Source organism: Oryzias latipes, chromosome 5 (assembly GCF_053564925.1).
Source record: "Oryzias latipes strain Hd-rR chromosome 5, Olatipes_Hd-rR_3.1".
NCBI lineage: Eukaryota > Metazoa > Chordata > Actinopteri > Beloniformes > Adrianichthyidae > Oryzias > Oryzias latipes.
In genome coordinates, this window is record NC_136241.1 from 28290594 (window position 1) to 28317376 (window position 26783).

General features: G+C 42.5%; 1 protein-coding gene across 7 annotated transcripts in view; it reads right to left on the reverse strand.

Moving 5' to 3' along the window:
- cdh4 (cadherin 4, type 1, R-cadherin (retinal)) overlaps positions 1–26783 on the reverse strand; it is a 263491-nt gene that overhangs the window by 56322 nt on the left and 180386 nt on the right. For all 7 annotated transcript variants that reach the window (XM_004069077.5, XM_020703448.3, XM_078947557.1 and 4 more), the window contains one exon: positions 24421–24603. In XM_004069077.5, the coding sequence (XP_004069125.1) occupies positions 24421–24603 (183 nt within the window). The remainder of the gene's footprint in view (positions 1–24420; positions 24604–26783) is intronic.

Sequence of the window (26783 nt, forward strand, 5' to 3'; positions counted from 1 at the left end):
AGCTCAGGCGCCGACTGCCTAATTAGCGTGCCGTGAAAATTCCTTCTGCCCACATCTCTTTTAATTGATCCAAACCCGTATGATCGCCCTATCAGCATGAGTAGTTTGATGCCTACATAGAGAAGGACTAATTTGTTGTTCATGTGATGATGGTCGGGGACTCGACCACTCAGTCTGCTGTCAGTTTACTGCAGGAAAAAATCTTTATTTTGCATTGAAGAAACACTATGCTTGTACCAGAAAGCTGGAAGGGGGACATCATGCTTCAGGCACACACAGCGTTATTAAGACTTACAGTTTGCCGAGAGCTAATGCCACACAATAATGGGAATCTGAGGTTTGCACTCTACAAAAGCCTCTTTGATGTCTCACAAGCACATGCTGGTTTTGGCCCTTTAGTGGTCCTTTGGCTGCACACATTCTTCCTTCAGTCTTTACTTTGTAGCTCTTGATGGGCTCAGTGATCTCACTTTACCTTTAAAGCACATCAAACACCCTCACAGGTTAGACAGACTTTTAGGACACCCCCTCATGGTTGTATTAAGAGGAAAAGGCTGCATATTGGAGCCTCTGAAGATCTCCATCTTAAGGGATCAGAATTCAAAAGTCAAATTTGCATAAAATTGGCACTTTAATAATTTTATTCAAGGTAATAAAAAAAATTCTGCCAGATCTCTGGAAATTTGCCTTTTTTATGTGCTGGTACAGGCACAGTAATTTCATCAGACAATAATGAATTGTACCATATTTTTCAGAGTCATTTTTTTTAATAGTTTAGCCAAGGGTGTGAACTATTCTCATGAGCAACTTATATGTGATTTTTTAAAACATGAATAGGCGCATATATTTGTTTTTTTTCCCCGCTAACAACCTTTGCCCTATAGCAGTTGTTCCCCACTAACAACTGCTAGATGGCACTGTCAGTGTGTGTTTTAGTATTAGCGAAAGACAGCAGCGTAGAAGAAAACAGGTTTAAAAAAAAAAGATGGAAGAGAATCTGGTCCTTCTCATCCTGAGCTTTATGATGTTTTTTTGTTGCAACATTGTTAATTTGTGTTTTTATTTTTTCCTTCCTCAGAATAATGCAAGACAGCAAGTCATCAAACTGGGTAACAGAGAGACAGAAGTGTCGCTGAAAGCGCTGTCACTAAGACAACTGCTGCAGTAGAAGGTAAGCTGTAAGAAAAAAAGGACTGACCTCATAAATCCAGACATGGAGACGTGCTTACACATGCTTTTGTAGAGGTCTTCAAAAGAAATAAAAACTTATGTTTCAACGTCTTCCATTTTTCCCATTCATCCATCCATCCATCCATTTTCTGAACCTGTTTTATCCCTTACATTCATTGTATATGTGATGTACAGACAACTCTTCCATGGAGCGTCAAGTTTATTAAAACATTTTTGACAAACATTTAGCACCGAATTTCACGCAGTCATGAAGAGATGAAGCGAATTTGACGTGTGAATTGCGTTCTGTGTGATTGCAGCAGTACGCTAAGCTTGGCGGAGTTGTTCAGAAGCATCACACTTTTCTCCCAAAAATGTGACTTGTGCGACTTATACATAATTTGTTTTTCTTTATTATTATTTTTTTGGCTGCTGGAGAGACTCCACAGACGACATATGTATGCATGTAAAAATGAATGGATGTATGGATAGATGAATGCAGGGATGAATAGATGGGTGTAAGGATGGAGTAATGGATGGAGAAATGCAAGGAAAAATGGATGGACGGAAGAATGGATGAATGGAGATGCACTGAATTTTGGTTTTATTATTCAAAGTTTCAGGCTCTCCTGTTTGCACTGAGAAAAAAGTGCATGCGTGGCATAAATGGAGCCTGTCAAAGCTCTGATCATTCCTCACAAAGTGCCTTGGTGTCACAAAGTGAAGGAGGCGCCCGGCTCCATCTGCTCACAAATATTGAGATTATTCATATAAGAGTTTGCAGAAGCTGTAAAATGATATCATTTGTCAGATGGGCGCCGAATGCATTTGTCATAAATATACTGGTGGCTGTTTCCCCGTGCCTTTACCTATAGACTACACGCTGTTAGTAAAATAGTTTTCCATAAAATCATGAGGGGTCTTTCTCTTTATACATTGCAGCATGCAGGTAAATGGAGCATGCTATGAATGTACTTCGGATCATGTTGAGCTTTGTTTTTCCTCCCCTAACTACACTTTGTCACTAAACTTTCCTTTATCCTAAAGTTATACTAGATGGCTGCCTCATTTTTTGGGTAAACCTCAGTCATTTCTCTTCATCTTAGGCCAGTGAATATGGTTAGTATATTGCATACTTTGATGCTAAATGTCTTCAGTAAGGTATAATGATTGAAAAAACAGCAGAATGTCATCTATTTATATTGATTAGTGGGAGTAAATGTCACAGTCAGAGCCGCAAATCAGGCATTAAAACAACACCTACAACTCAGAATTCATCACAGTTTGTTATGAAGGATAAGTATTTCGATTTATGAGGTAGTTAGACAGAGTGGATAAATGCAGTAAAGCCAAAGTAATGGCATTTCCATGCTGAAACACATTCTGGGGGGAAATGATGCCAACCACTCAGGGCACAGACAAGCTATGACTAAGCTGTCTAGCATAATTAAGACGGCATCTGCCAAGTATCTCGGTGTCTTTAATAAGAAACCGACTGCACGGCTCATAGAATTACAAGCCCAAAATGCTTTTGGACTCCAAAGGCACCAGCCAGCACACAAGCCGACATGCATAAGCCGTAAGACATACCAGTGTGGGTATTTAGTGGCGATGAGAGTATGACTCGGAAATCTGAATGCAAAAACTGTAAGACAGAGCTAGTGCCCCCCCCCCTCCAAATCACAAAGAGGTATTGTGTTAAACAGTATGAGTGGCCAAATTGAAATGGTAAGTTCAGAATAGGAACTTAACAATTACTTCTTGGAGTTTTAAACTTGGCTTTGAAGGTAACAAAATCCAATTTGATCTCTAACAACTTTCCTCTGACATTTTCAGCATTTTCATGGCAAACTCAGATGTCTAATTCCTACCTGCCTTAATTCTTCCTTTCACAGCGCTGATTGTCTTGGGGAATAGCTGGCAAGCAATTTAATGGTTTTAAAATATGCTTTTAGCTTTTCGTGTTCCTCCTCAGCAGGTGCGGCACCATACTGAGTGCCTTTTAAAGATAGGAAATGACACTGTTATGCTAGAATAGACAATGGATTTTTCCATCTTGAAAAGACTGGCTTCTGAGTCCCTGTTGGGTTAAAATATTCTGACCTGATGACGAGCCTTAGCACTCGTGGGGATGCTGGAATGATTGCCTACATGACTTAGTGCGAGTGGGTGAATTGTGGTGTTAAAGCATTGTCAAAAGCAGTTTTGCATCCGCACACGGCACAGGCACCCTTGGAAATGGTTGTTTGGTGGTGTCTAATGTTTCTGTGTTGTTATCTGGTGTCTGTTTTCTCTTTGTTGAACATGGGGGAAATGGCTAAACTACACGCTTTTTAACTCCTTCTTAAATTTCCGTTTTGCTGCGCTTTGATCTCTCGTGCAGCATGCTTGTCACTCTTCAAAGCTGATGTGCCCTGCTTTTACAAGGAGAGCAAACTCAAAGAGTTTGATAGGCCATCAACACAAACATGCTGCGAAATGACATGGGAGGAAATAAGGAACCAGATGATGAAAGAAAAAAGTGAAATGTGTTGACAAAATGGGTGAAGGTTGGGGTGCAAAAAAAGGCCCAATTAGGGAAAAATGTGGGACCTCAAGTTTTTAAACTTTCTCTCTTGCAAAATACAACAACCTTCATCGCAGGAATGGTTATAAACGAGGTAAAAGCTGTCATTTTAGTGTCATGAAGAGGAAATGATGATTTTAAAAATAGTCACACACAGTGAAGGAGGTCTGTGAGAGAGAAGCTGCAGAGAGCTTAAGTTTAATATCTCTCCAGTGGGAGCTGCTGACAGAGCTGTCGCACACACTTATCCCTCACACTCGTGAAGAACAGCACAGAGGTAAGCTGTTCTGTTACCTATCGGAAACCGAATAGGAAATGAGCTAAGTTTTGTACAGCACAGAAAAATGTTTTGTTCTCCTTTGGTACATATCCTTTAATTCACTTAATATTTTTTTTCTGTTTTACTCTACATTTACATTTCCACATCAGACCATGTTCTGCACAGGGAATGCCCCAAAAAAACAAAAACAGGCAGCTTTCGTCACCCGGTGCGGTGCTACATTCATAACGGACTTGGAAACGTACTTTTTAGCGACTGCTTTCATTAAAAAGTCTATGTAAACACGTCCATATGTACGTTTTGAGCGTTCAAAACTCTAGCATTCACACATAGGTACTCAAATTTTTACAACCGTGTTCAGGCTCTACATGCTAAAGGTGCGGCAACTGAACGCTCACTGAAAGTTACATCTGTTGACCAATCAGGGACTCGATTTTGGTAGTGATGTCTGGTTAATGTCCTTTTTAAAACATAGAAGTGCCAACTGGTTGAAAATCGATCATGAAGGCGGTTCATGATCGATTGAACCGCCTGGCGGTTCGTGCCTGGCTTGTCATGGTGCCTCTGTCAGACTCCTCCCCCTCTCTTCTCCGCTTGGCTCCTGATTCAGCCCAGCTGCAACCACTCACTTCATCATCACTGCCTGCCTACTTAAGGAGCCCCTGGACCAGTATCCATCGCTAGTCCGTTGCCCCTGATGGTGCATACTTAGCCTTCTCGTCTGGTTCATGCTTTACTATCTTGTTCCAAACCGGCGCCTAACGTATCTTTGTCTTACCTGTCTTCAGGTTACCCCAAGTCACGAGTGGTTGCCTGAAGCCGCTGTCAGGAAACTTCATCTGGACTGTTTCATCCGAACCCACCACGAGCCTCTGCCGAACCGCCACCTTCTCGAGTCTCCCCCTACGCTGCTGACTCCGGACCCTACAGGCGGATCCACCAGTGACGCCACAGAAATCTGCATCTTGCCTTCCAAACCTCCTGGAACTGTGTTTCTCTTCTGGCCTGGTTATTAAATCCGCTTCATCGTCACGCCTCCTCTGCACTGTGTCTTTTTCCGGGTTTCAGCATCTGGGTCTCCGTAGTTCTGTAGTTATGACAGAACGGACTAGCCATAACCCCGACCCAGCTGACCCGGAGGGACTCAGGTTAGCAGTCTCCCAGCAAGGTATCATGCTCGGACGCCAGGCAGATGCCCTGTCCCAGATGGCGGCAGCCCAACAAGACCTTTTTCATCGCCTGGACGGTTTGACCCAAACTTTACACGAGCTAACCGGACAATTTACCCAGGCGTCTATCGCTTCCGCTCATGCTTCAGCTAACCCAGCACCTTCAGCTTCCGGGCCACCCTCCACGCATGAAAACATCCGGCTGCAACCGGAACCATTCTCCGGTGACGTGGAAGCCTGCGGAGGGTTCCTACTACAGTGCCAGCTGATCTGCCAGCAAGCCCCCCGCTATTACCAGTCGGATCACAGTAAAATATCACTCATCGTTAATTCCCTACGTGATAAAGCTCTTCATTGGGCCCAAGCTTATCTTTCCGCTAACCCCATAAATCATCTCACGTATGAACGTTTCCTCAGTGAGTTCCGACTAATTTTCGATCAGCCTCGCAAACAGGAGGAAGCTACCCGGCGGTTGCTCGCGCTCAGACAACGTAACCGCCCGGTTAGCGATCACGTTATAGATTTTCGGATTTTGGCTGTCGAGGCCGGCTGGCCTGATTTAGCCTTGAAGGGGATTTTTTATCAGTCGCTAAACGAACAAATCAAGGATCACCTTTGTTCGCAACCCGAAGCTCAGACATTTGAGGAACTAGTTTCGGCGGCGCTACGCTCAGACATAAAGTTGCGGGAGCGTCAAAGAGAGAGAGCACCAGTACTCCATCGACCCACTACCACCTCACCATCCAGTGTTCCTCCCGCCGTCCACACCACGAATCACAACTCCCTCATCCCCTCTAAACCTCCAGATGAGCCCATGCAGGTGGGTCATTCCAGGTTGTCCGAAGAAGAGCGCCGCAGACGACGCATAGAAGGGGCCTGTTTCTATTGCCGAGTTAAAGGCCACATTGTCTCCTCCTGCCCGCTTCGTTTAAACCAACGAGCCCCTCGCTAGAAGACAGGCCGCGAGGGGTAACTAACATCTACCTGGCCGGTAATGAATTTTTATTTATCCCTGTCAAGTTAAGTTTGGATCACCATGTGCATGAGTTACGTGCCCTTGTCGACTCTGGGGCCGAGCAGAGTCTGATTGACCAGCAACTTGTTCACAGTCTGTCCATTCCCACAGAACCCCTGGAGAACCCCATCGAAGCTTCCGGGTTAGGCGGTCAACACCTATCCCGCATCACACATCGCACCAAACCCATTCTGCTCATTTCATCTGGCAACCACCGTGAGTCAATTCGTTTCCTCATCACTCAGTCTTCTCATACTCCCATTGTACTTGGGTTCTCCTGGCTTAAGTTGCATAACCCTCAGTTTGACTGGACCCAAGGGACAATTATAAAATTGAGCCCGTATTGCCTCGCTAATTGTCTTCTGTCTGCTCTGCCCACCATAACTCCTCCTAGCACAGAAGCTCCTAGTCAAGTCGATCTGTCTAATATCCCTCGTTGTTATCATGATCTTAAGGCCGTGTTCTGTAAAACTAAAGCTAGTGCTCCCCCACCTCACAGACCATATGACTGCGCTATAAACCTATTGCCAGGCGCCCCTTTACCCAAGGGCCGTTTGTTCAACCTGTCAGGACCGGAAAGAGCAGCCATGGAAAATTATGTCCAGGAGGCCCTCTCTCTGGGCCACATTCGGCCATCCTCCTCCCCCATGGGGGCTGGATTCTTCTTTGTAGAGAAAAAAGACAAGTCCCTCAGGCCCTGCATTGACTTTCGCGAATTAAATCAAATCACAGTTAAGGATAAATACTCTTTGCCATTAATCACGTCCGTATTTGATTCCGTTCAAAAGGCCCGTATTTTTACCAAATTGGACCTCCGTAATGCCTATCATCTGGTCAGAGTGAAGGAAGACGATGAATGGAAAACTGCCTTTAACACCCCGCTTGGGCATTATGAGTACTTAGTCATGCCATTTGGCCTCACCAACGCCCCGGCCGTTTTCCAAAGGCTCGTTAACGACGTCCTCCGCGACTTCATTGATCGGTTTGTTTTTGTATATCTGGATGATATCCTTGTATATTCCCATGATCTGGCTCAACATGAGCATCACGTCCGTCTTGTGTTAGAACGACTGTTAGAAAACCGACTCTTCGTTAAACACGAGAAGTGTAAGTTTCATGCCTCCACTGTACAGTTTCTTGGCTATATTATCGAGGCGGGCTGCATTCGTCCGGATCCCTCCAAAATAGAGGCAGTAACTAACTGGGAGCCTCCGGACAGCCGCAAAAAGCTCCAACAATTTCTCGGCTTTGCGAATTTCTACAGGCGTTTCATACGCAATTACAGCAGCATCGCCGCACCCTTGACACGCCTAACTTCCACTAAACATCCCTTTGTCTGGTCCACCGAAGCCCAACAGGCCTTTGACAGATTAAAAGAACTCTTCGTCTCTGCTCCGATTCTCATCCAACCTGACCCCACACGTCAATTTATAGTTGAGGTGGATGCCTCTGATTCAGGGGTGGGTGCTGTCCTATCCCAGAAGGAAGAAAGTTCTGGTAAAATGAAGCCCTGTGCGTTCTTTTCCCGCAAACTGTCTCCATCGGAGCAGAATTACGACGTCGGAAATCGTGAACTCTTAGCCATCAAGCTGGCCCTGGAGGAGTGGCGTCACTGGTTGGAGGGAGCCGAGCAGCCTTTCATCGTATGGACTGATCACAAAAATCTAGCATATCTCCGCTCTGCTAAACGACTTAACTCCAGGCAAGCTCGCTGGTGTCTCTTTTTTGACCGTTTCCATTTTACTATAACCTACAGACCAGGCTCCCGCAACGTCAAACCCGACGCCCTCTCCAGAAAATACAGTCCGTCTGAGAACACCCCGTCGTCCATCCTCCCATCCTCATGCATCATAGGAAGTGTCACCTGGGACATCGAGGCCAAGGTACTCCAAGCCCTTAATGGGGAACCTAATCATCCACCCGTCCCTAGGGGCACCTTGTTTGTGCCAACACATCTCCGTCCTGAGGTCATCTCCTGGGGTCACACTTCTCGTTTGGCGTGCCATGGGGGAATCCACCGAACCCTTAACCTACTTCGCCGAAGGTTTTTCTGGCCGTCAATGGAGAAGGATGTTCGGGAATACATCTCGGCGTGCACCACCTGTGCCCGATCTAAAACGTCCACCTCGGCCCCCGCGGGGTTACTCCATCCTCTCCCCACGCCTAACCGACCCTGGTCCCATTTGGCTATGGACTTTGTCACCGGGTTACCCCCATCCAACGGTAACACCGTCATCCTCACTGTTATCGACCGGTTTTCCAAAATGGCCCATTTCATTCCACTCCCACAATTGCCCACCGCCACTGGCACCGCTGATATTATGGTCAACCATGTATTTCGTCACCACGGCATCCCTGTTGACATTGTCTCTGACCGTGGTCCCCAGTTCATTTCCCAGGTCTGGAAGGCCTTCTGCACAGCCTTGGGGGCCACGGTCAGCCTCACGTCTGGATATCATCCCCAGTCCAACGGCCAAGCGGAGAGAGCGAATCAGGAACTGGAGGCAGCTCTCCGCTGTCTGGCGGCACAGAACCAACAGGACTGGTCCCAACATCTCGTGTGGATTGAGTATGCCCATAATACCCATCCCTCCACTGCCACTGGGCTCTCTCCCTTTGAGGTCGCTCTCGGGTACTCACCACCTCTGTTTCCGTCACAGGAACTGGACTTGGCTGTGCCTTCCGTACAACATCATATCCAGCGGTGCCAACGCATCTGGGCACAGGCTAAAGCTGCTCTCCTCCGCACCAAGGAGAGCAACTGCCGCATCGCCAACCGTCACAGGGTGGTGGGACCCGAGTACCAACCCGGCCAAAGGGTCTGGCTCTCCACACGTAATATCCCCATCCAAGCCACCTCCAAGAAACTGGCTCCACGATTCATTGGACCTTACGTCATAGAGAAACTCATCAACCCCACCTGCGTCCGACTCCGTCTTCCCAAGGCTCTGAAGGTTCACCCGTCGTTTCATGTTTCCCAGATCAAGCCAGTTCTGGACAGTCCTCTGTGCCCGCCGTCCGCTTCCCCGCCACCCGCCCGGCTCATCGACGGTGCTCCGGCTTACGACGTCAATCGGATCCTGGATGTCCGTCGTCGGGGTCGCGGATTCCAGTTCCTGGTCGACTGGGTGGGCTACGGTCTGGAGGAGCGCTCCTGGATTTCCCGCTCTCTCATTTTGGACCCCTCGCTCATTGAGGATTTCTACCGGGCCCACCCGGATCGCCGCCCTTGACCGCCTGGAGGCGGTCGTTGAGGGGGGGGTACTGTCATGGTGCCTCTGTCAGACTCCTCCCCCTCTCTTCTCCGCTTGGCTCCTGATTCAGCCCAGCTGCAACCACTCACTTCATCATCACTGCCTGCCTACTTAAGGAGCCCCTGGACCAGTATCCATCGCTAGTCCGTTGCCCCTGATGGTGCATACTTACCCTTCTCGTCTAGTTCATGCTTTACTATCTTGTTCCAAACCGGCGCCTAACGTATCTTTGTCTTACCTGTCTTCAGGTTACCCCAAGCCACGAGTGGTTGCCTGAAGCCGCTGTCAGGAAACTTCATCTGGACTGTTTCATCCGAACCCACCACGAGCCTCTGCCGAACCGCCACCTTCTCGAGTCTCCCCCTACGCTGCTGACTCCGGACCCTACAGGCGGATCCACCAGTGACGCCACAGAAATCTGCATCTTGCCTTCCAAACCTCCTGGAACTGTGTTTCTCTTCTGGCCTGGTTATTAAATCCGCTTCACCGTCACGCCTCCTCTGCACTGTGTCTTTTTCCAGGTTTCAGCATCTGGGTCTCCGTAGTTCTGTAGTTATGAGATGGCTGACATTATATAACACCAAGTTTTTCATATATCAGAACTGAGCTATGAAAGAAAAACCTGGAGCAATATTTGCAAGATTTGCACCACTTCGACATTTCACACCAAGCCTCTTCCAACTGTGAGTACATGAGTATCGGGCAAGGACGTGCACAGGATTTTAGAGGGACAGGGGCTCAAAGCTAGAAAACGGCAGCAAAAACACTTTTTTGTCCTTTAAACAATACGGAAATTAAGTAAAATTTTGAAATAAACGAATAGAGAAATACTCAGCCACTGTAGGTGAAAGTGATACAATTGTCATTTCTTTTATGTAAACAAATTATTGTCAACAAAATGACACTGTGAGTGTCATTTTGACATGAGTTCGTTCACTTTATCATAGTCTTTGAAGGTATCAAAAAAAATAAAATAAAACACGAGGCAAATTATAATGGCACAATGTGCTGCAGGCATAATCAATATGAATCCAGTTTAACCCAGATGGTAATATTTTAAACACAGACATCCCACAACTTTTATCCCCAGAATGCTGACATAATTAATAATATTTAATGTTATCATACTGTTGCATTGAGGATTCTGCGGTCTAGTTCAGTTTTTCAGTTGTGTTTTTGGTCATGTTCTGTCCTCTGTCAGTCATTCCAGGTTCATGATAATCATCCACAGCTGTCTTCTTTCCTGTTCATTGTCTTCATGGAATAGATGTGTGTGGTTTTCAGTTCAAACCACACACTTCAACACAACGTAGGTCTGTTTTATCTGCATTTTGTGTCTCCACAGTTTTATGTCCTGTTTATTTTTATTTATTAATTGTTTATGTTTCTGCCATCAAGTTCCATTTCCTGCATTTTGGGTTCTACACCTCCAGTTCCTGACAGCAGGATCCAATGTGACTCTTGTTCTATGTTGGGATTCACAGCTAAATTCTCTTTTGCATTACATCCTCTGAACACAGACTTTTGTTGCGATTGGAAAGATTTGATTACATATGATTGTAAAACAGAATGAAACAGAGTTTAATGAAGGCATTTCTAATTAGAAAATAATATGTTAAACAGATAAATTTAGTGTCAGACCTGTAGTGAGGAAGCTATGAACTCACTATTAATACCGTTCATTTATTGTGAAATTTCCTCAATGTTATGATTTGAACTTAGTACCCAACTTCCTGTTCTTGGATGATCTGCTCTGTGTTGATTGAATTGATGTGCTGCTCAAATGTCTGGCAGAAGTTAAATTGACTCCTTGACTATTATAGAGCGTTTTTCTAAAATATGAACGATATTTAAAGTTGTTAAATCAGTGGATGGTGAAAGTTAGACCAGAACTCTCAGATTCAAGTCGGTTCACTGTCACGTCATTAAATTACGCTACAGCTGCGGCGCATCTGTCCAACTTACCCTGCCGTTATGAGCCTGTGCGTAAACCGCTGTTTTAAAACGTGACAGCTGACAGGCCTGAGTCCGAGTGGAGCCACAAAGACGGAAGCAGCAGCTCAAATACCCCGTATTACAAGAAAATGGGTTCAAAAGAATACCAGGGAATTTTGTAGTTACATTCTTTCATTGTATATCTAACTTACATGTATTAATGTCAATGCAAAAAAACCCAGCAACAAACAAACAAGAAAGTCAGAGGGCACTAGGGCACTTTTTATTACGAGCCAAAAAGGGTAGGTGCTAAAGCACCCCTAGTGCCCTATGAGTGCGCGCGCATGGTATCGGGTATTGACAGACCTGTGTGAACACCATAAAGTGCATTCAAATCCCATTCAGCAACTTCTTGAATTCACTTCAGATGCCTGATTGGTTCATGGTTTGAGGAGAGTTCGACTACAGATGCCTTTATTCTTTCATGCGCTCAGTGAAACTGTGTCCCTTGAGACACTGAGGTCAGGTTTTGAGGCTGGGTTTTCTTATCTCGATAATGTAAGAAAACCATTTTTATGCCTTCTATGATGGTGCTGCACCCCATTTAGATGAAGTCTTTTAATGCAAAGTGTTCGGCTAATCGGCAATCAGGAGCAGGTGAGCTTGGAGGAAAACTTCTAAGAAAATCAAAGCTTTTAATGTGGGAAAATGTGCTTTAATAAAGAGGTGAATAAAGTGATGTGAATGTCGGCTGCATAAAGTAACCCACAAATGAAAAAGTTCAGTGCTTAAAAAAACATCAGTTCTTCAGAGAATTTTCTTGGCTCTAAGTGATTTGATGTTTTTGCATCATAGATGTCACTTTCTGTTATCTCGAAAAGGAACAAAGATGTTCTACACCGATGCACACATCAATCCCTTCACCTCAAAACCATTAGCCAGACAGAGAATGAAATGTAGGATTAAAATAAAAAGCAATTAGGGGGAGAACAAATATTAATGGAAGTTAAGAAGTGACTCACAAACCCAATTATGGCATTAGCTGGGCAATTTAGATGAGCTCTGCATGAGGCGAAAATCCTGTTGAAATGTACCAGCAGTCTCACTGCATTAACAATGGCATTAATTCCATGATTCACAGTGAGGGAGAAGAATAGAGCAAATAAAGCTATTCGCTTTTCCTTATAAAGGAAGCTTAAATATGCATTGGGAAGGAGCCCACACACTTCCTACCTAACCAAGACAAAGCCCCCTGCAGAGACTCAAATTGTACCAAACTACAGTCATGACAGGTAAATACAGAAATTGTTCACAAGACAATTATGAATGAAGACAAGGTGGCTGCTGGAAAGCTGAGTTAAAAGAAAGAGCTTCTAGAGAAAGTGCTTATAGAAAGAGTCACATGGAGGGCAAAAGCAGCAAAGAACATTTTGCCGGTCGTGAGCGTTCTTCTTTATCCGCCTTCATTGTCAAATCGCATCGCTCTACCTGTGCTGCTGCCGCACCCCCATGGGAGACACACTACCGTGACAGTATGGCCAATCAGCCTCACCCTGAGGCCAGTTGAAAGCCCTTCTGGCATGCCTAAGGCTAGCAGCATCCAACCAATCAGTTAGAGGCCAGGCTTTAAAGGAGGGCCTTGCTTGGCTCAGGGAGCTGCCAAGGCTGCCAATGAGCATCCAGAGGGGGAGCTAGAGTGGCTCAGAGGGAGGTTGCCAGAAGGGTCAGGGTGGACGAGGGCAGACTGACAGTCATTTAGTGAGAAGTGGAGCTCTGTGTCACTCACAACAGCACTTGGTCTTTGTACTACTGAGGAGACTCTAATGGGACTGTCACCTTCTAATTGTCTGACTGGGAACGGTGAAAATAAAAAAACAGGCGAGGGCTTTCGCAGACAACAGACAGCAGGAAACAAAAGCACCTGTGTTTACACACAAACAATTTGCAGAAGCTGCAGCTACAATTCACAAGAGACCAAAGGAACAGTACTGAACTGACATGACAGGTGAAGTTGTGCGACATTTGGGATCAGCCATGACTGACACACAGGAAGAAAGGTTAAAGTGTCACTGGTTGTTGTCAGTGCCAGATGTGGTGACCTGAATTTTTCAGAAACTGCTGATCTACTGGAATTGTCATTCTTTATCCATTGAGTTTATCAAGAGGTTTGATTTGCATCAGGGTTTGTTTCCCTGAACATTCCACTTTGTCAGGTAAGTGTGGAAGCTCACCTGGTGCAGAAACTGCTCTAAGGAGCAGATGATTATAGTGTTTCTGCAGGAGTCAAAGCAGAAAAGATCTATAAATACAACCACCAGCTTAATGGTAGCTGGATGGTCAGGAAAAGGGTTTTATAACACATGAACACGGTAAAGTTAAAGACAGAATTGAATCGGTTAGTTCAAAAGGGGCCCAAGTCCAAGAGGTTTCTTTTTCCAGGAAATGATTTTAATTGCATAGCTTAAAGGGAGGCTACACCAAATGATTAATACTTTACCCAGATTTAGCACCAGTTCATAGCTTACAAATTCTATAATATAAAGCACCTCACTTTTTTAATTTCAGAGGACTAGCAGACTAAAGTCTCTGGACTTCTTGATCTAAACAGGGGCGCTGCCATATTGGATAACTAGTGCTGCCATCTATGGGATAAAGCAAAACCCATTCAAGAGAGGCCCAAGTCCAGGAATTTTGCACTTAAGGCATTTTAAATGTCAAGCATAGTCAATACATTAAAATGGACTTGGGACTTTTTTGCACACAAGCAGATAGCTTTTCCCTTGAAGACCATAGAACATGTAATATCTCGATTTTGAAAAATTGCGGACTTGGGCCCCCTTTGAACTAACCGATTCAATTGTTAACATGGGACCGTCAACATGAACTCCCACGTTTAAACTCTAAAACTACATTTCAGGTACAGCTCAGTCAACAAAGCAAGATTATTTAGAGTTTAGGATAAGTATTTAGATATTTAATAAGAAGATAAAAGACAAAGATTTAATAAATGAACTTATAATATAATCAAAACTTGAACTAAATTGTAACAAAGTACCTGAAAGATCTGTGAACAACTAAAAACTGTGAGATTTAACACCCACTGAGTTCATCTATCGTCCAAGGGTTCCCAGTGGTCTTATAATTGTGATTATTTAACCCTGTTGTGGGCGGGACTATTAGTAGTTGTAGAGATTTATTATCATATGGACAGGTTAGACTGACAGATGAAATGTGTTCCAGTACAACCAAAACAAGATCAGAAAAACAACAGAAATACACAAATACAGTTCAAAGTTGACTAAGGCGCAGCAATGGTAGGCACACGGGTTTAGCATGGGTGTGGATGTGTAGTTTAGAATACCGGGAGGAATTGATGACAAAAAAAGTTGCGCCTCAACACTGCTTATTTACAATGTGTAGATACAAAAATAACTACCGGTACACCAATTGGTGTGGAGGAAGCCCCATTCCCCAGTATCTATCTGTTTACAGATTTTCAGCTAGCTAACAGTCCCTCAAATCCCTATTCTAATGTTACCAGTGCAACAAAAAGGATGAGCAATATTGCTACAGCCGCTACAGTCAGATGTCAGCTCAGACAAGGAAAAGAAAGACGTAAATAGATCTAGTCGTCTGTAATATACTGGAATGGAGCAGAGCAGGGAGCTTGTGGCTCACAGATTTTAGCATCTACGTTACAACTACAAGCTTTTTTAAACGACATTTTTTCAACTGCTCCTGAATTACAACTATTTGAATAAATATTAATCAGAAATGCCATTTTAAGCTTAATTTTGTTTATATATGTCCTCCTTTATAAGTAAAAACTGTTACAAGAACACATTAAAAACACCAAAAACTCAATTTTCATTGGAGTGTGTTGGTAATAGTGCATTAACCAAGGTTAATCAATGTAAACGGGGCACTGGAAATGGCAGACCTTGTCATTAGGTACCTTCAGGTAGCTTTTTCTAAAACATTCAGACTACTCATATCATTTGTAGTAATGCAACACGTACCATCAGTGATGCTACTATTTAAACTGAACCGTAGGAACATGCTGGAAAATTTCTCTTTTTTAGCCTGGGGTACACAACATTTGTAGTTACCAATAAGAATTTCAAACTCCGATTTTTCTGACTCTCGGACACTTTTTTGCTTTGAAAGAGTCGACTGTGAAATATTCTCTATTCTGATGTCCAAAGAGAATCTGCTTTATCTGATGTGATACAACCTGAAGAGTGATCAATCTTGGGGGGTAGAAGAGTTTTCTAAGGTCATGTAGTCTCCTTTTTCCCCAAAAAACAAGTGCAGCTTTTTTTCTGTCCTTGTACATAAATTATTACTTTTTTTATTGTATTGTCATGATAACAGGGATCCTAACACTTGACTGAACTGAATTGTTATCAACCAAGTATGCTTAGAATTACAAATCTATAATAATTCAATAGCTGCTAACGAGCCTCGACTGTTTTCTTAAAAATATTGGCGGACAGAAGCAGCTAAAATGTTGTAAGTAACTGGACCAACAGTGAAGGCTTTTGCTGCAGCCTAAAAATATTTAATAGGATTTTTCTCGTCCGTTTGACTCTGATGTCTAAGAAATATGACAAAATGCTGCAGCTTAATTACTGTGAGCCAAATAAAAGGAGGCGGAAGATGTGAACCCACTGTATGCCTGTAAACTGCTGATCAAAAGTCAAAGGATCTGCTGTGAGTAGCTGTCTGTTTATAGTATAGATTGTGCCATCTCGAAAGTAAAATGTTTGTTAGGTCTAATTCTAATCATTGATTCTGGATAGGTACAAGGCGGCAGGAGGGGGATCACTTTAGAGTAACACGTTTCTTTAATAAACACATGGTGGCTCTGCAGTTAATCAGAATAAAAGAAAATAAACTCTAGTTATCACAGGCATGAACAAGTTTAAATGGACCATGTTTGACACCGAATCATCAAAAACATGTAGATCAAGATTTACTCTAGTACTTTATTGAGCTATGATGAGCAAAGGTGAAAGACGTATCCGACGATGCTTAAGTTATTCAACTCCATGTTCAATTCAATTATAAAAAATAAAAAAAAATTCCATCATAGGAAGTGAGTGGATCAGTTCTTTTACCAAATAATGTTTATTCCATTACAACTCAGCATCCAAATGAAGACAGACATGCTCTTTCCTTGTAAAATGGGTCCCTAAATTCGCTTTGGGTTTCTTGACCATCGCTGAGACTTAGTCACGTTCACCCACATGGGGGGTGACCATACAAGTGCTGCAGGTTTTTGGGCTGTCTGGACCCATAGAGGGTCATAGATAGGAGCAGCCCCATCCTTTGGTTAGCGCAAGTGTGTCTTGCAGTTCCCTTGAAGATCGTATGGCCACCTTAAAGGACGTCATAAAAATGGAATGTATGATTGTTGTAGGTGTGGTAGGCATATAGCAAAGTATTTGTAAGGATAGAGTGATACTGTCATATGGTGCCCTTACACCACACTCTAGTCATTAGTAAGGTGCATGTACTGCTCCTTACTGACACCACGCAAACGCTCTATGCACGGGGTGTATGGGTGATAAGTACGGTAAGTGCCTGTAGGATGCCACACAAACTGCGCAATTGATAAGTAGACACTCCAGCACTGACGGACCCTTTGCGCAGTGCACAGGGTCTGGGGGAGGCGTTGAAAATATGAAACATCCATAAAACATACCTGCGTCTAACCTACTTCACCCCTCTAACCGTGTTGTGTAAATGTCCTTTACAAACTGTCACCAACAGTAGGCCTGTAGAAACAATGTGCATGGATATTTTGACTCTGTAGCTTCACAGAGCGGTCTATGACCTTGATATTTTGTGCGGACCACCTGCATGCCTTGTACAAGTTTGCTTATTTTTCACCTCGCAGGCAGCCCACATCCACTGTGACAAACGCCTTATACACTGCAAACCAGCAGACAAACTTAACAGATGAATGTAATGACAAAGGTTACAAAAATATAATAAAGTTAGATTAAGGTTAAGGTAACATGAGCCTTTGTTAAAAATGAATATTCAGTCGCCGCCACCTTTAGCTTGGAATTCAAGTTTTATTTGAAATGTCTAACCATACTAAGTTATGAAAAACATGCTTTACGTGAAATTTGATGGACATAAGATTGTTGAAATGTAACATTTATTTCAACAAGCATTATAAAACTACAAAACTTTAATAAACATATATAATAAACAGAATCATAATTATATTAAAAAGAGGGCGAATGAGGGGAGTTCAAGAGCACTTTGGCACAGAAAGAAAGTCAAATATATGAAACTAGATTAAAGTAAACTTTATTCCTGGAAACTAAGGATGATTCACCACCAAAGTACTATTCAATTTTGGGATGCATTTGAAGGATTATGCTGGCGAGGAGGAGATTGATGGCCGTCCTAATTTAAACCAGAAAGTGAAAGAGACATGCCAAAAAACTCTGTTTGCTCCTTGAAGCTAAAAATTAAAGTGACGTTCTGTCACACAAAGAGGCTGCTGCACAGAGACTTCAAAGTAAGATCATGATATGTATTTTCAGCTTTGCACATTCTGGGATGCTGCTTGTTTGGTTCACTTGCACTAACATTTTATAATAATCTTGAAATATCTGCCACTGCAGATAAATAGTTTATTTTGTGAGGTGAAACTCAGCACCACCTGCTGCTTTATGAATATTAGAAATAACTGTGAGGGGTGTCTTTTTGTCACAGTTGCTGATGCTAAGCAGGATGCTGCGTGGAAACATGATAGCAGTCGTACCAGTTTTCATATCAAGGTTCTGTCCACCTGTCTTCATGCGGCGCAGAAACTACCGCGCATCTAATTTAGGATGGTCTGAAGTTTCATCACAAATGGGGAAATACTGAATGTAAAGTTGGTAACAAAAGCAAATCAACAGAGTAGGTGGAACTGAGGAGAAAGTATTTATTTTTTCATCGCTTAAACCACAAGAAAAGATTTCCATTTTGAAAAAAAGATCTCATAATTTCTTATAAAGTCCCAAACACCAGCAGCCAAATTTTGTTATTTTATTTTTTGCATGTCAACCTTCAAAACTAAACCAGTGACACATTCTCCACACAAGACACACATCCAAGCAGCACTTACCAATAAAACCGGACATTCATCTGTAATAGTTTTGCCAATCAACTGACTATTGCTTAAAAAGTTTTCAGACTTTTGTTTTTTGTAATGGTGACAAAATGACACAACGTCTGTTTTTGTAGTCATTGGAGACTTTTTAAGCACAAACTGATTTTACTTCTCAATCATCTGTTGCTGCAATCAATAGTTCTGTCCAGCTACATACAGTATGTCTAACTCACACCGATTTCAAATGTCTAACAAGGAAACACTTTATGCTTCACTTTCTAAAGAAAAAAAGAAGAAAAAAATGTCAATGACATATAACTGTCTAGAAATGTTTCAAAGATGCTGTATGTCTCCAGCTTTGGGATTCCCAAAGAAATGCACTGAAAGCTATCACCCAAAAGGAAGAAAAGTTGTGAAACTTCTCAGAAGTGACCATTCGACCAACAAGGCTCCGAGAACCAGAACATCATGCAGGCTTTCCTTGACTCAATTAAAGTCAGAGCGAATGATTCCACAATAAGAAGGGGGATGGACAAAACATACATTCATGGTAGTGCTCAAGGAATAAAATACTGTTGAGCACAAGGATTTGTCACACATTTCACCAGACATCTGGATTCTACATACTCTCAAATTCTTGAGAATAAGTTGTTAAGGTAAAAGATTAATACATTGAAATGTGTGTGTATGTGTGTTTCTTTTTGTGTCTGAAGTTAAATTAATTCCAAAAGTTTAGTCAGCATTTAAGTAAAACAAAAAAATCATTAATTTTCCAAACTGTGGTGGTAGTATGATGGTTTGAGAAAGCTAAGCTGCCAGTTTATGACTTTGTTTTTGCAGCAGAAAATCCTTACACACCAGGAAGTCACGCAGTGATAATATCCGTGGCTGAGGTCTTTCACGCACTGAATTTGAATGTGGACTATACTGGACACAGAATCTATTTGACTGAAGAACTCTGTCTAATAAGTTAAGAAGAACAGCATCTTTAAAGTCCACACAGTCACACATTACCCCCCCCCCCTCCAACAAACACACACAATGACAGAAATGTATACACAGTGTAATTTGATGCACAGACATGCAATAAAACTGCAGACAAAAATGTGGATGCAGAAATCATATTACAAAGTCATTATGAACTGTAATGAAATACTCTGAGCAATATGAGGTTGTAAATAACTCACACTATTATCATTTGGGTTGCGCACAAAAGGCAACGCAGATAGTGCTCTGTTATTACATGCACACAAATGCATCATGGGTTTCTAACAGCAGCTCTGCAGACTCACAAGAGCATTACAAAGCTGCAAATCCAATCTGTTTCTGGAGTAAAAGTCAGGTTTCATCTGTCAGGGTGCAGGAAGTTATCATGGGTGGAGGGTGCATTTATTTTTGTTCCTTTGCTTTTGCCTGCTTTTAATAAGATCAAACCATGCAGGCAGCCTGTGATCATTCTGGGTCTGACACTCAACGCTACACTGTGCTAACTATATTACCACATGCATTAACATAATGGGCTATTAAAAAAAAGTGGTAAAGCAATTCGCACCGAGGAGCACTTTATTTCCTTACGAAGATGAGGATGTATCATAAAGTGCAGTGTTATACATACCATTACAGTTTCATTTAGCTCTGGTGAGGCACATGTGGAGAGGGGGGAAACAGGAAACTCTCTTTAGTATTTTTATTTTATATTTTTTACTTGGAGAAATGTGTTTTATCAAAACCGTCCACAATGTGCTCAATTATTTCCACCTCATTGTTCGTTCGCTCATCCTAACTCTTGGTCAGGGAGGGGGGGGGATGTTTGAGGCTAGTTAAATGAAAGGAGGAGCTTTTCTCTCCACCATTCAGACTGCTTTCCATCAGTTGTGCCTCATTGGCCCCAGTGTAGGTGCTGCAGGAAACCGTCAAGATGAGAATATCACAAATGGCCTGAAACTAATGTTGCCCTCCCTCACCCGGGAGATTTACAGCACTTCAGCAAAGAGTTTTTGTTCAGGTCGTTTCTGGCCATCTTTTTGGCCAGTTTTTTCTGTCTCCCACAATCAAAGCTCTCCAGTTTTAAAGACCCAGTCTGATCATGTTTTTAGCTGTTTAAACAGTGTTGCCAGTGTCTTTTAATTATGATTATACTGTTTTTAGCAAAAAAAAATAAAAAAAATCTAGGAGATAGTTTCTGCAGAATGGCAGTAGTTTATTAGAAATTTGCCTCTGAGATGGGCAGGATCATTGGGAGGGAGCAATCCCGCCCCCCTTCCAGTTGTTGAGAGCTCTCTGTACACACAGTCTCCCACAAGCGAAAAGCCCATCACACCCCCAACCCAATATTTGCGGTGCAACAGAAATGGCGAGCGATATAAAAGCTATCAGGCGTAAAGCTTGGCTTGCCCAGACGATAAGTTGATGCATCAGAACAGAGCGGAGCAGGGGGCTTGTGGCCCACCCAGTGTATTTTCAGAATCAGAATCAGAATCAGAAACAATTTGAACTAAGAAATACTCAGCAATGCAATTTTTAGCTTAATATATCCATCTTGATAAAAGGCCACAAGAACGTGTAAAAAACACCAAAAACACAATTTTCATCCGAGTGGGGGTTTATCTAAAAGGTGTTATTCCCACTTTTCTCCCTTTGTGTAATTCAATAAGTCCATTTCCACTATGCTTCCACTTCTGTCTTGTCAAATGATGTGACAGCCACCACTCTAAAGTGTATTCCATTTGTGCAGAGCAGTAAATCAATGCCATGAAGGCTGCAGCACTCATGATCCACAGATTCCAAACATTACATGTTCCTGGGCTACAGAGGGGCACAAGTCATGAAAGAATGGCTGATTCTGTGAGTGAACTCTCTGCTCGAATAAGAAGAAGAAACAACAAAATTACTGGAACAACCAGAGGAGTGAAAACATCCTGGTAGAAACTAAAAAAACAGAATCAAGTTTTTTTTATTGCTCACAAATTAAATTCCCCTGCAGTAGATGAAAGGACTTTGCTCCCCATATGTGATTGGATTTATCAGTGTAATCGGGATCAAGCAAATAACCTACCACCGCACAGCTATATTAACCTGTCATTACACGTGTGGCAAAGTTTTTTCTTCACTCTAATGAATCAAAGCTGACACTGCATACACACACACACAAACAACTCTTTGAGGTATGTTATTTGCATCATTTGATAGCTGTAAAGTGGTAATTACACTCTGAGGGTTAATTAGCCTTTTTAAACTTGATGAACTTGCTCATGTGAAAGCTTAAACGTGGAAAACACAAGCGAGGAAATCCCGACGCAGGAGGGATAGCCTGTCGTTAAATCCGCATGTAAACTTCAAAGATTGTTCTTGGCCACTTCTAAAACTGCCGAGCTAAGGCAAGAAATCCCCACCACTCCTCTGATTGGCTGCTTGACAGGAGGGAGAGTTGTGCTGCAAGCAAACTAACTCACAGAACAACACAGTCTGATTCCTCCATGCTGCTCTGCTTCCAGTGTTCACACGCAGGACCTGCAATCTGATAGAGATTCTCGCTCACAATCAAACCCCAGCACTGGCGTGGCCACACACACATGACACGTTTTTCTGCTTTCATCCAGCACTTAAAAGGGATAAAGGAGGGTCCCTTTCTCCAGCAGGGCGGGACAATTTGCTGACACTCCACAGCTCTGCTCAGTGTGTCTGGGAGTGTTTTCATGCTTTGGAGGAAAATCTGCCGTCTCTCGAACACATTGGTGAAAGGAGATTGCCGTAATCCGGGAGTGTAAGCCTTGCTGTACAAATGGGCGTAAGGGCCTTTGTGCGTGTGCTTATGAGTGTGTCTGTGTGTGTTTACTTGTGTAGAAAATGCCAGAGGAAAGCTGCACGTCTGTGTGTGAGCGTGATAAGAAGCAGTGAGAATGACAAGATTAGAGGAAAAGCAAAGAACTGTGAGGGGGACACCTTTATGAAAAAGTCCCCATCATTTTTAATATTCTTTCTTCAGTTATTAAATGTTTGGTATTAGCATACATCTCTGCTATTTTCAGTATTGTTGCTCCCTTAGCCCATTCTAAAACATATATACTCACACAGTAAGACTGGAAACAAAAACAAATTCTTGACCCAAATTTGGGCTTAAAGACACACTTTGATTAAAAAAAAAAGTGTTTTTGGTGTTTTTAATAGGGTCTTATACATTTTTTTCTAATGGGGGTTCAAAATTGCATTTCTTTATTCAAATCGTTGTGAATCTCAGATAGACAAAAAAACTGTTCGAGAAAGAAGTTATTTGTGACGTAGAAAATACGCTGGGCGGGCCAGCTCCCTGCGCCGCTATATTCTGATACATTTGTAGACAAATAGATCCATGTTGATTTTTTTTTTTCCTTGTCCAATCTGGCATTTGGGTCAAAGCTGAACGGCTCGATGGCTCCAATATTGCTCAACATTTTCTTTCACTGGTAATGTTAGGTTGCGGGTGTGAGGGCCTGCAAGCTAGCAGGAGAGCGAGTAAACAAATAGCTTAGGTAGGAGTGATGTGAAGGGGGGTCGGGGTTGCTCCATGCAAATGTCTCGCCCACAACTCAGAAGGGTATTAATGAACTACTGCTGGTCTGCAGACACAAAACAATGTTGGTTTTACATGGTGTAAATACGTGATCCTTCTTTTTGATTGTTTATTTTATTGATCTGTATTTCACACATATTTACTGAGGTTTGATCTGCTGTGCTTTCATCCATTTTGTCACTTCTTCAAGTTGTGCTGGAAACTATGTTTCAGAATAAAACGGTTTCAGAACATCAAGTTCTGCTGCTTCTGCCTTATTATTGAGTCTAATTTGGTCTATCGCTAAACTAGAGGGACAATTTGCCCCTGTGTGTTCATTTCTTTTTTTCCATCAATGCATTTTCATGACAACTACACACTTTCCTGTGTGTCTGACAAAACAAAAAAAAAAACTAATCAGTGTGAGAGATGCAGACGAGGCTAGTTTCTTCATATCTTCACAAACATAAAAGAAACACCAATGAAAACAATGAATGAATCTTTTAATTTACAAACACAAATTCTTTGATGTGGATGACTAAAGATGTTGTTTGAGGAAGAAATAAAAGCAATTTTTTGAAAAAACATGTCAGCTTTGTCACTAAATATTTAAAATAATTGAATAAAGAAGTCTGTTTTTGTATCTAATGTTGACAGTTTCGAAAACAGGAACATTTCTCAACGGACTGATATATTTTTTACCAGGTTTATTAAGTCAAGGTACAATTTCGGGCTGTGCGGTGGCGCAGTGCTTAGCGCTCCCACCTCACAGCGAGAAGGCCCTGTTTTGAATCCCGGCTTGCACCTTTCTGTGTAGAGTTTGCATGTCCTCCCCGTGCATGCTTGGGTTTTCTCCGGGCACTCTGGCTTCCTCCCGCAGTCCAAAAACATGCTTCATTGGTTAATTTGAGTCTCTAAATTGCCCCTAGGTGTGCGTGTGTAAGTGTATCTGGCAACAAAAACTGGCAAAGTGTTCAGGGTGTACCCCACCTTCGCCCAACAGTAGCTGGGTTGGTTCCTGTGAGCCCAAAAATGATCAAGCGGATTCTGATATTGGAAGTTAAAATTTCTTTTGTTGATTGTTTTTTCAAACAAATGTTCTCAAACCGGTATATTGGCTTACAAGTCTGAGGGTCCCATTCATCCCAGCATAACAGTACGCACCAGGTGCACCTGACAGCAAGTGTAGGTGAATTAAAGGATGTACCTGTGCAGCATTACTGTCTCTCCTCCCCACTTACTTTTCTGGATAAATGCCTTTAAAAAAGAATGACTTTTTTTTATCCTTGAATCTAAAACATGTTCTGTCTAAATGTTTTGTAGTGATGTCTCACATCAAAAACAAATGGGTGGTCTTCAAAGAATGGATGCAAGCATGTCACTCACTCTGACGAGCATGTGAGGGAAGGGTCCTCTGGAGTTTTCTGGCACATTGATGGGTGGGATGACCCAGTCTCTTTTCTGTCGCCTCAGCCCATTAGCGGAAGATCCTCTCTGATGTTTCCGTGAAAACCTGATGACCTTGGGCTGGGAGTCCCACACTCTTGACAGCATCTCTTCAATGCCCATCTGAAAAAAAAAAAAATAAAGACAAACAAATCAGGCCATATCCTACATTGAATAACTTTATATCTTACACATTTTCCTCTGAAGAAAACTTTTTTTTTTTTTTTTTTTTTTCTTTTATTTTTTTTTTTACCACAACTGGCTGGAAAATAACACTGCAGTCTTCTCCCTTGCCTGAAGTGAAGTAAAATACTAAGTGTCATTCTGATAAAAAGGCCAATAAAAAATGTTCGGTGAGTGACAGAGGAGAAGACAGGTATAAACATCTTCAAGAATGCTGCTGCATCACTTGTCATAAAGCCCTTGGCAGGACACCTGAGACTGTCACAGACCCTCGACTGCTACCTGAGAGAGAGAGACTTCCCTGAGGCTACACAGAGGTGCTGTCCTTTGTTTGCGTCTCTGTGTAGACATGCTTCCATCCCCACCCTTATCTCTGCTTTCCCTGCTGAAGAAAGAAATTATGTACACACCTGCCCTGACTGAGGCTGAAATAAAAAGCTCTGCAGCACCTGTCTAATGAGAACAGAGGAGCTCTACATGCTATCTTCATGATGGGTATGTCTTTTGGGTGCATACTGTTGAAAATGTAAGCAACGTGTAATATTTCAATGTAAAATATGTCCCAGACGGCAGAAGTCTTTAAAAAGATATGGTGATGATCCATACAGGAATGTGTGGATGTAAAAACAATCCCCCTGCTGTGAATCCCTCCAGCAGGAGCTGCAGAGAGGAGATTGTGTTCTTCCTCATCTTGGCTGGTGAAAAAAGGGTTAGAAGGGTGTGTGATCCTCTATGGTGTAATATGGTTGTATTGCTGTAATCCAGCTAATCCTTTTGTTGAGTCTGCACCATACATGCGCACGCTCACTTCACCAGCAGCATGTCCCTGTCACCTGAAGCACAGTCAATATCCAGCCGCTAATCCCACCTGGACTGCACACGGCGCAGTCGCACAGGTGCTAAAGCACTAGCTGAGCGCAGGCAAACTGTCTGTCATCTCCTCCACAACTGCGCTGATAATAAGAAAAGCTTTGGCAAAGGGAAGGATTTTTTTTTTTATCTGAAGCTTTAACAACACTTAAAACATTCATAATTCACAGATAAGTGGCATCTTTGAACAGTCAGGGCTGAAGCTTTATGCTGGTACAGGGAGACTGAGGATGCCTCACAAATTGATAGGAGGACGAGATGTGTTCTGCAGATAAAACGGCTCTTAAAGTAACCAAAACCAATGGGCACCAGAGAAGAAGCCAAAACCAAGCAACAGGAAGAGCTTCTCAGTCTGTCCTTTTGAGAATATCCTGTATTTACTCACTACTTCAGGCAAAAACAGAATAAAAAGTGACCACTGTCAATATCTAGTCATGTGAAGCAAAGAGGGCAGGAGAAAGTGGACTTGATGCAATATTTAAAAAGAAAAAAAAAAGCCTTTGATCATTGATGGCGCTCAGGACAAAGACAGTGACTGAATTGAATACCAAATTTTTTTAAATGCAGACTCTGTGCGTTTAAAATATTTTGATTTCAAAAGAATTAACAGATTAGATGGCAACTAAGTATTTTTTTTTTTTTTTATATTATTCTCAAATGATATGATTTGCACATTTGAACTTGTCAGATTGTTAGTGATTAAATCAAAGGGAGCAACTAATTCTTAAAGTCCCACTCTGAGGATTATTTGTAATTATAACCAGTGTAATTGTAATCATGCAACTAGGACATAATTTCTGCAGAGAGGCAGAAGTTCATTAGAAATTTGCCTCTGAGTTCAAGTGGAGCAACTCTTCCCCCCACTTCCTGTCAACCATCTATGTAGATGCTCTACTTCTAACTTACAGCCCCTCACACCACCAAAGTAACATTACTGGTGCAACAAAAGTGGTGAGCAATATTGGAGCCAGCCAGGCAACAGTGTTGAGCCAGATGCCAGCTCAGACGAGGAAAACAAAAAAGTTCTGGATTTGTCTATGTATTCTCAACTCAACTTTATTTATAAAGCACTTTAAACAGAACAAGGTTCACCAAAGTGCTCTATCTATCTATCTATGCATCAGAATGAAGCAGAGCATGGAGCTTGGGTCCTTGTTAGTTGTAGCTATGTGTCACAACTACGGTCATTTTCAAAAGGCATTCGTCTGCTCCTGATTCACAACGGTTTGAAAAAAAAAACACTCAAATGC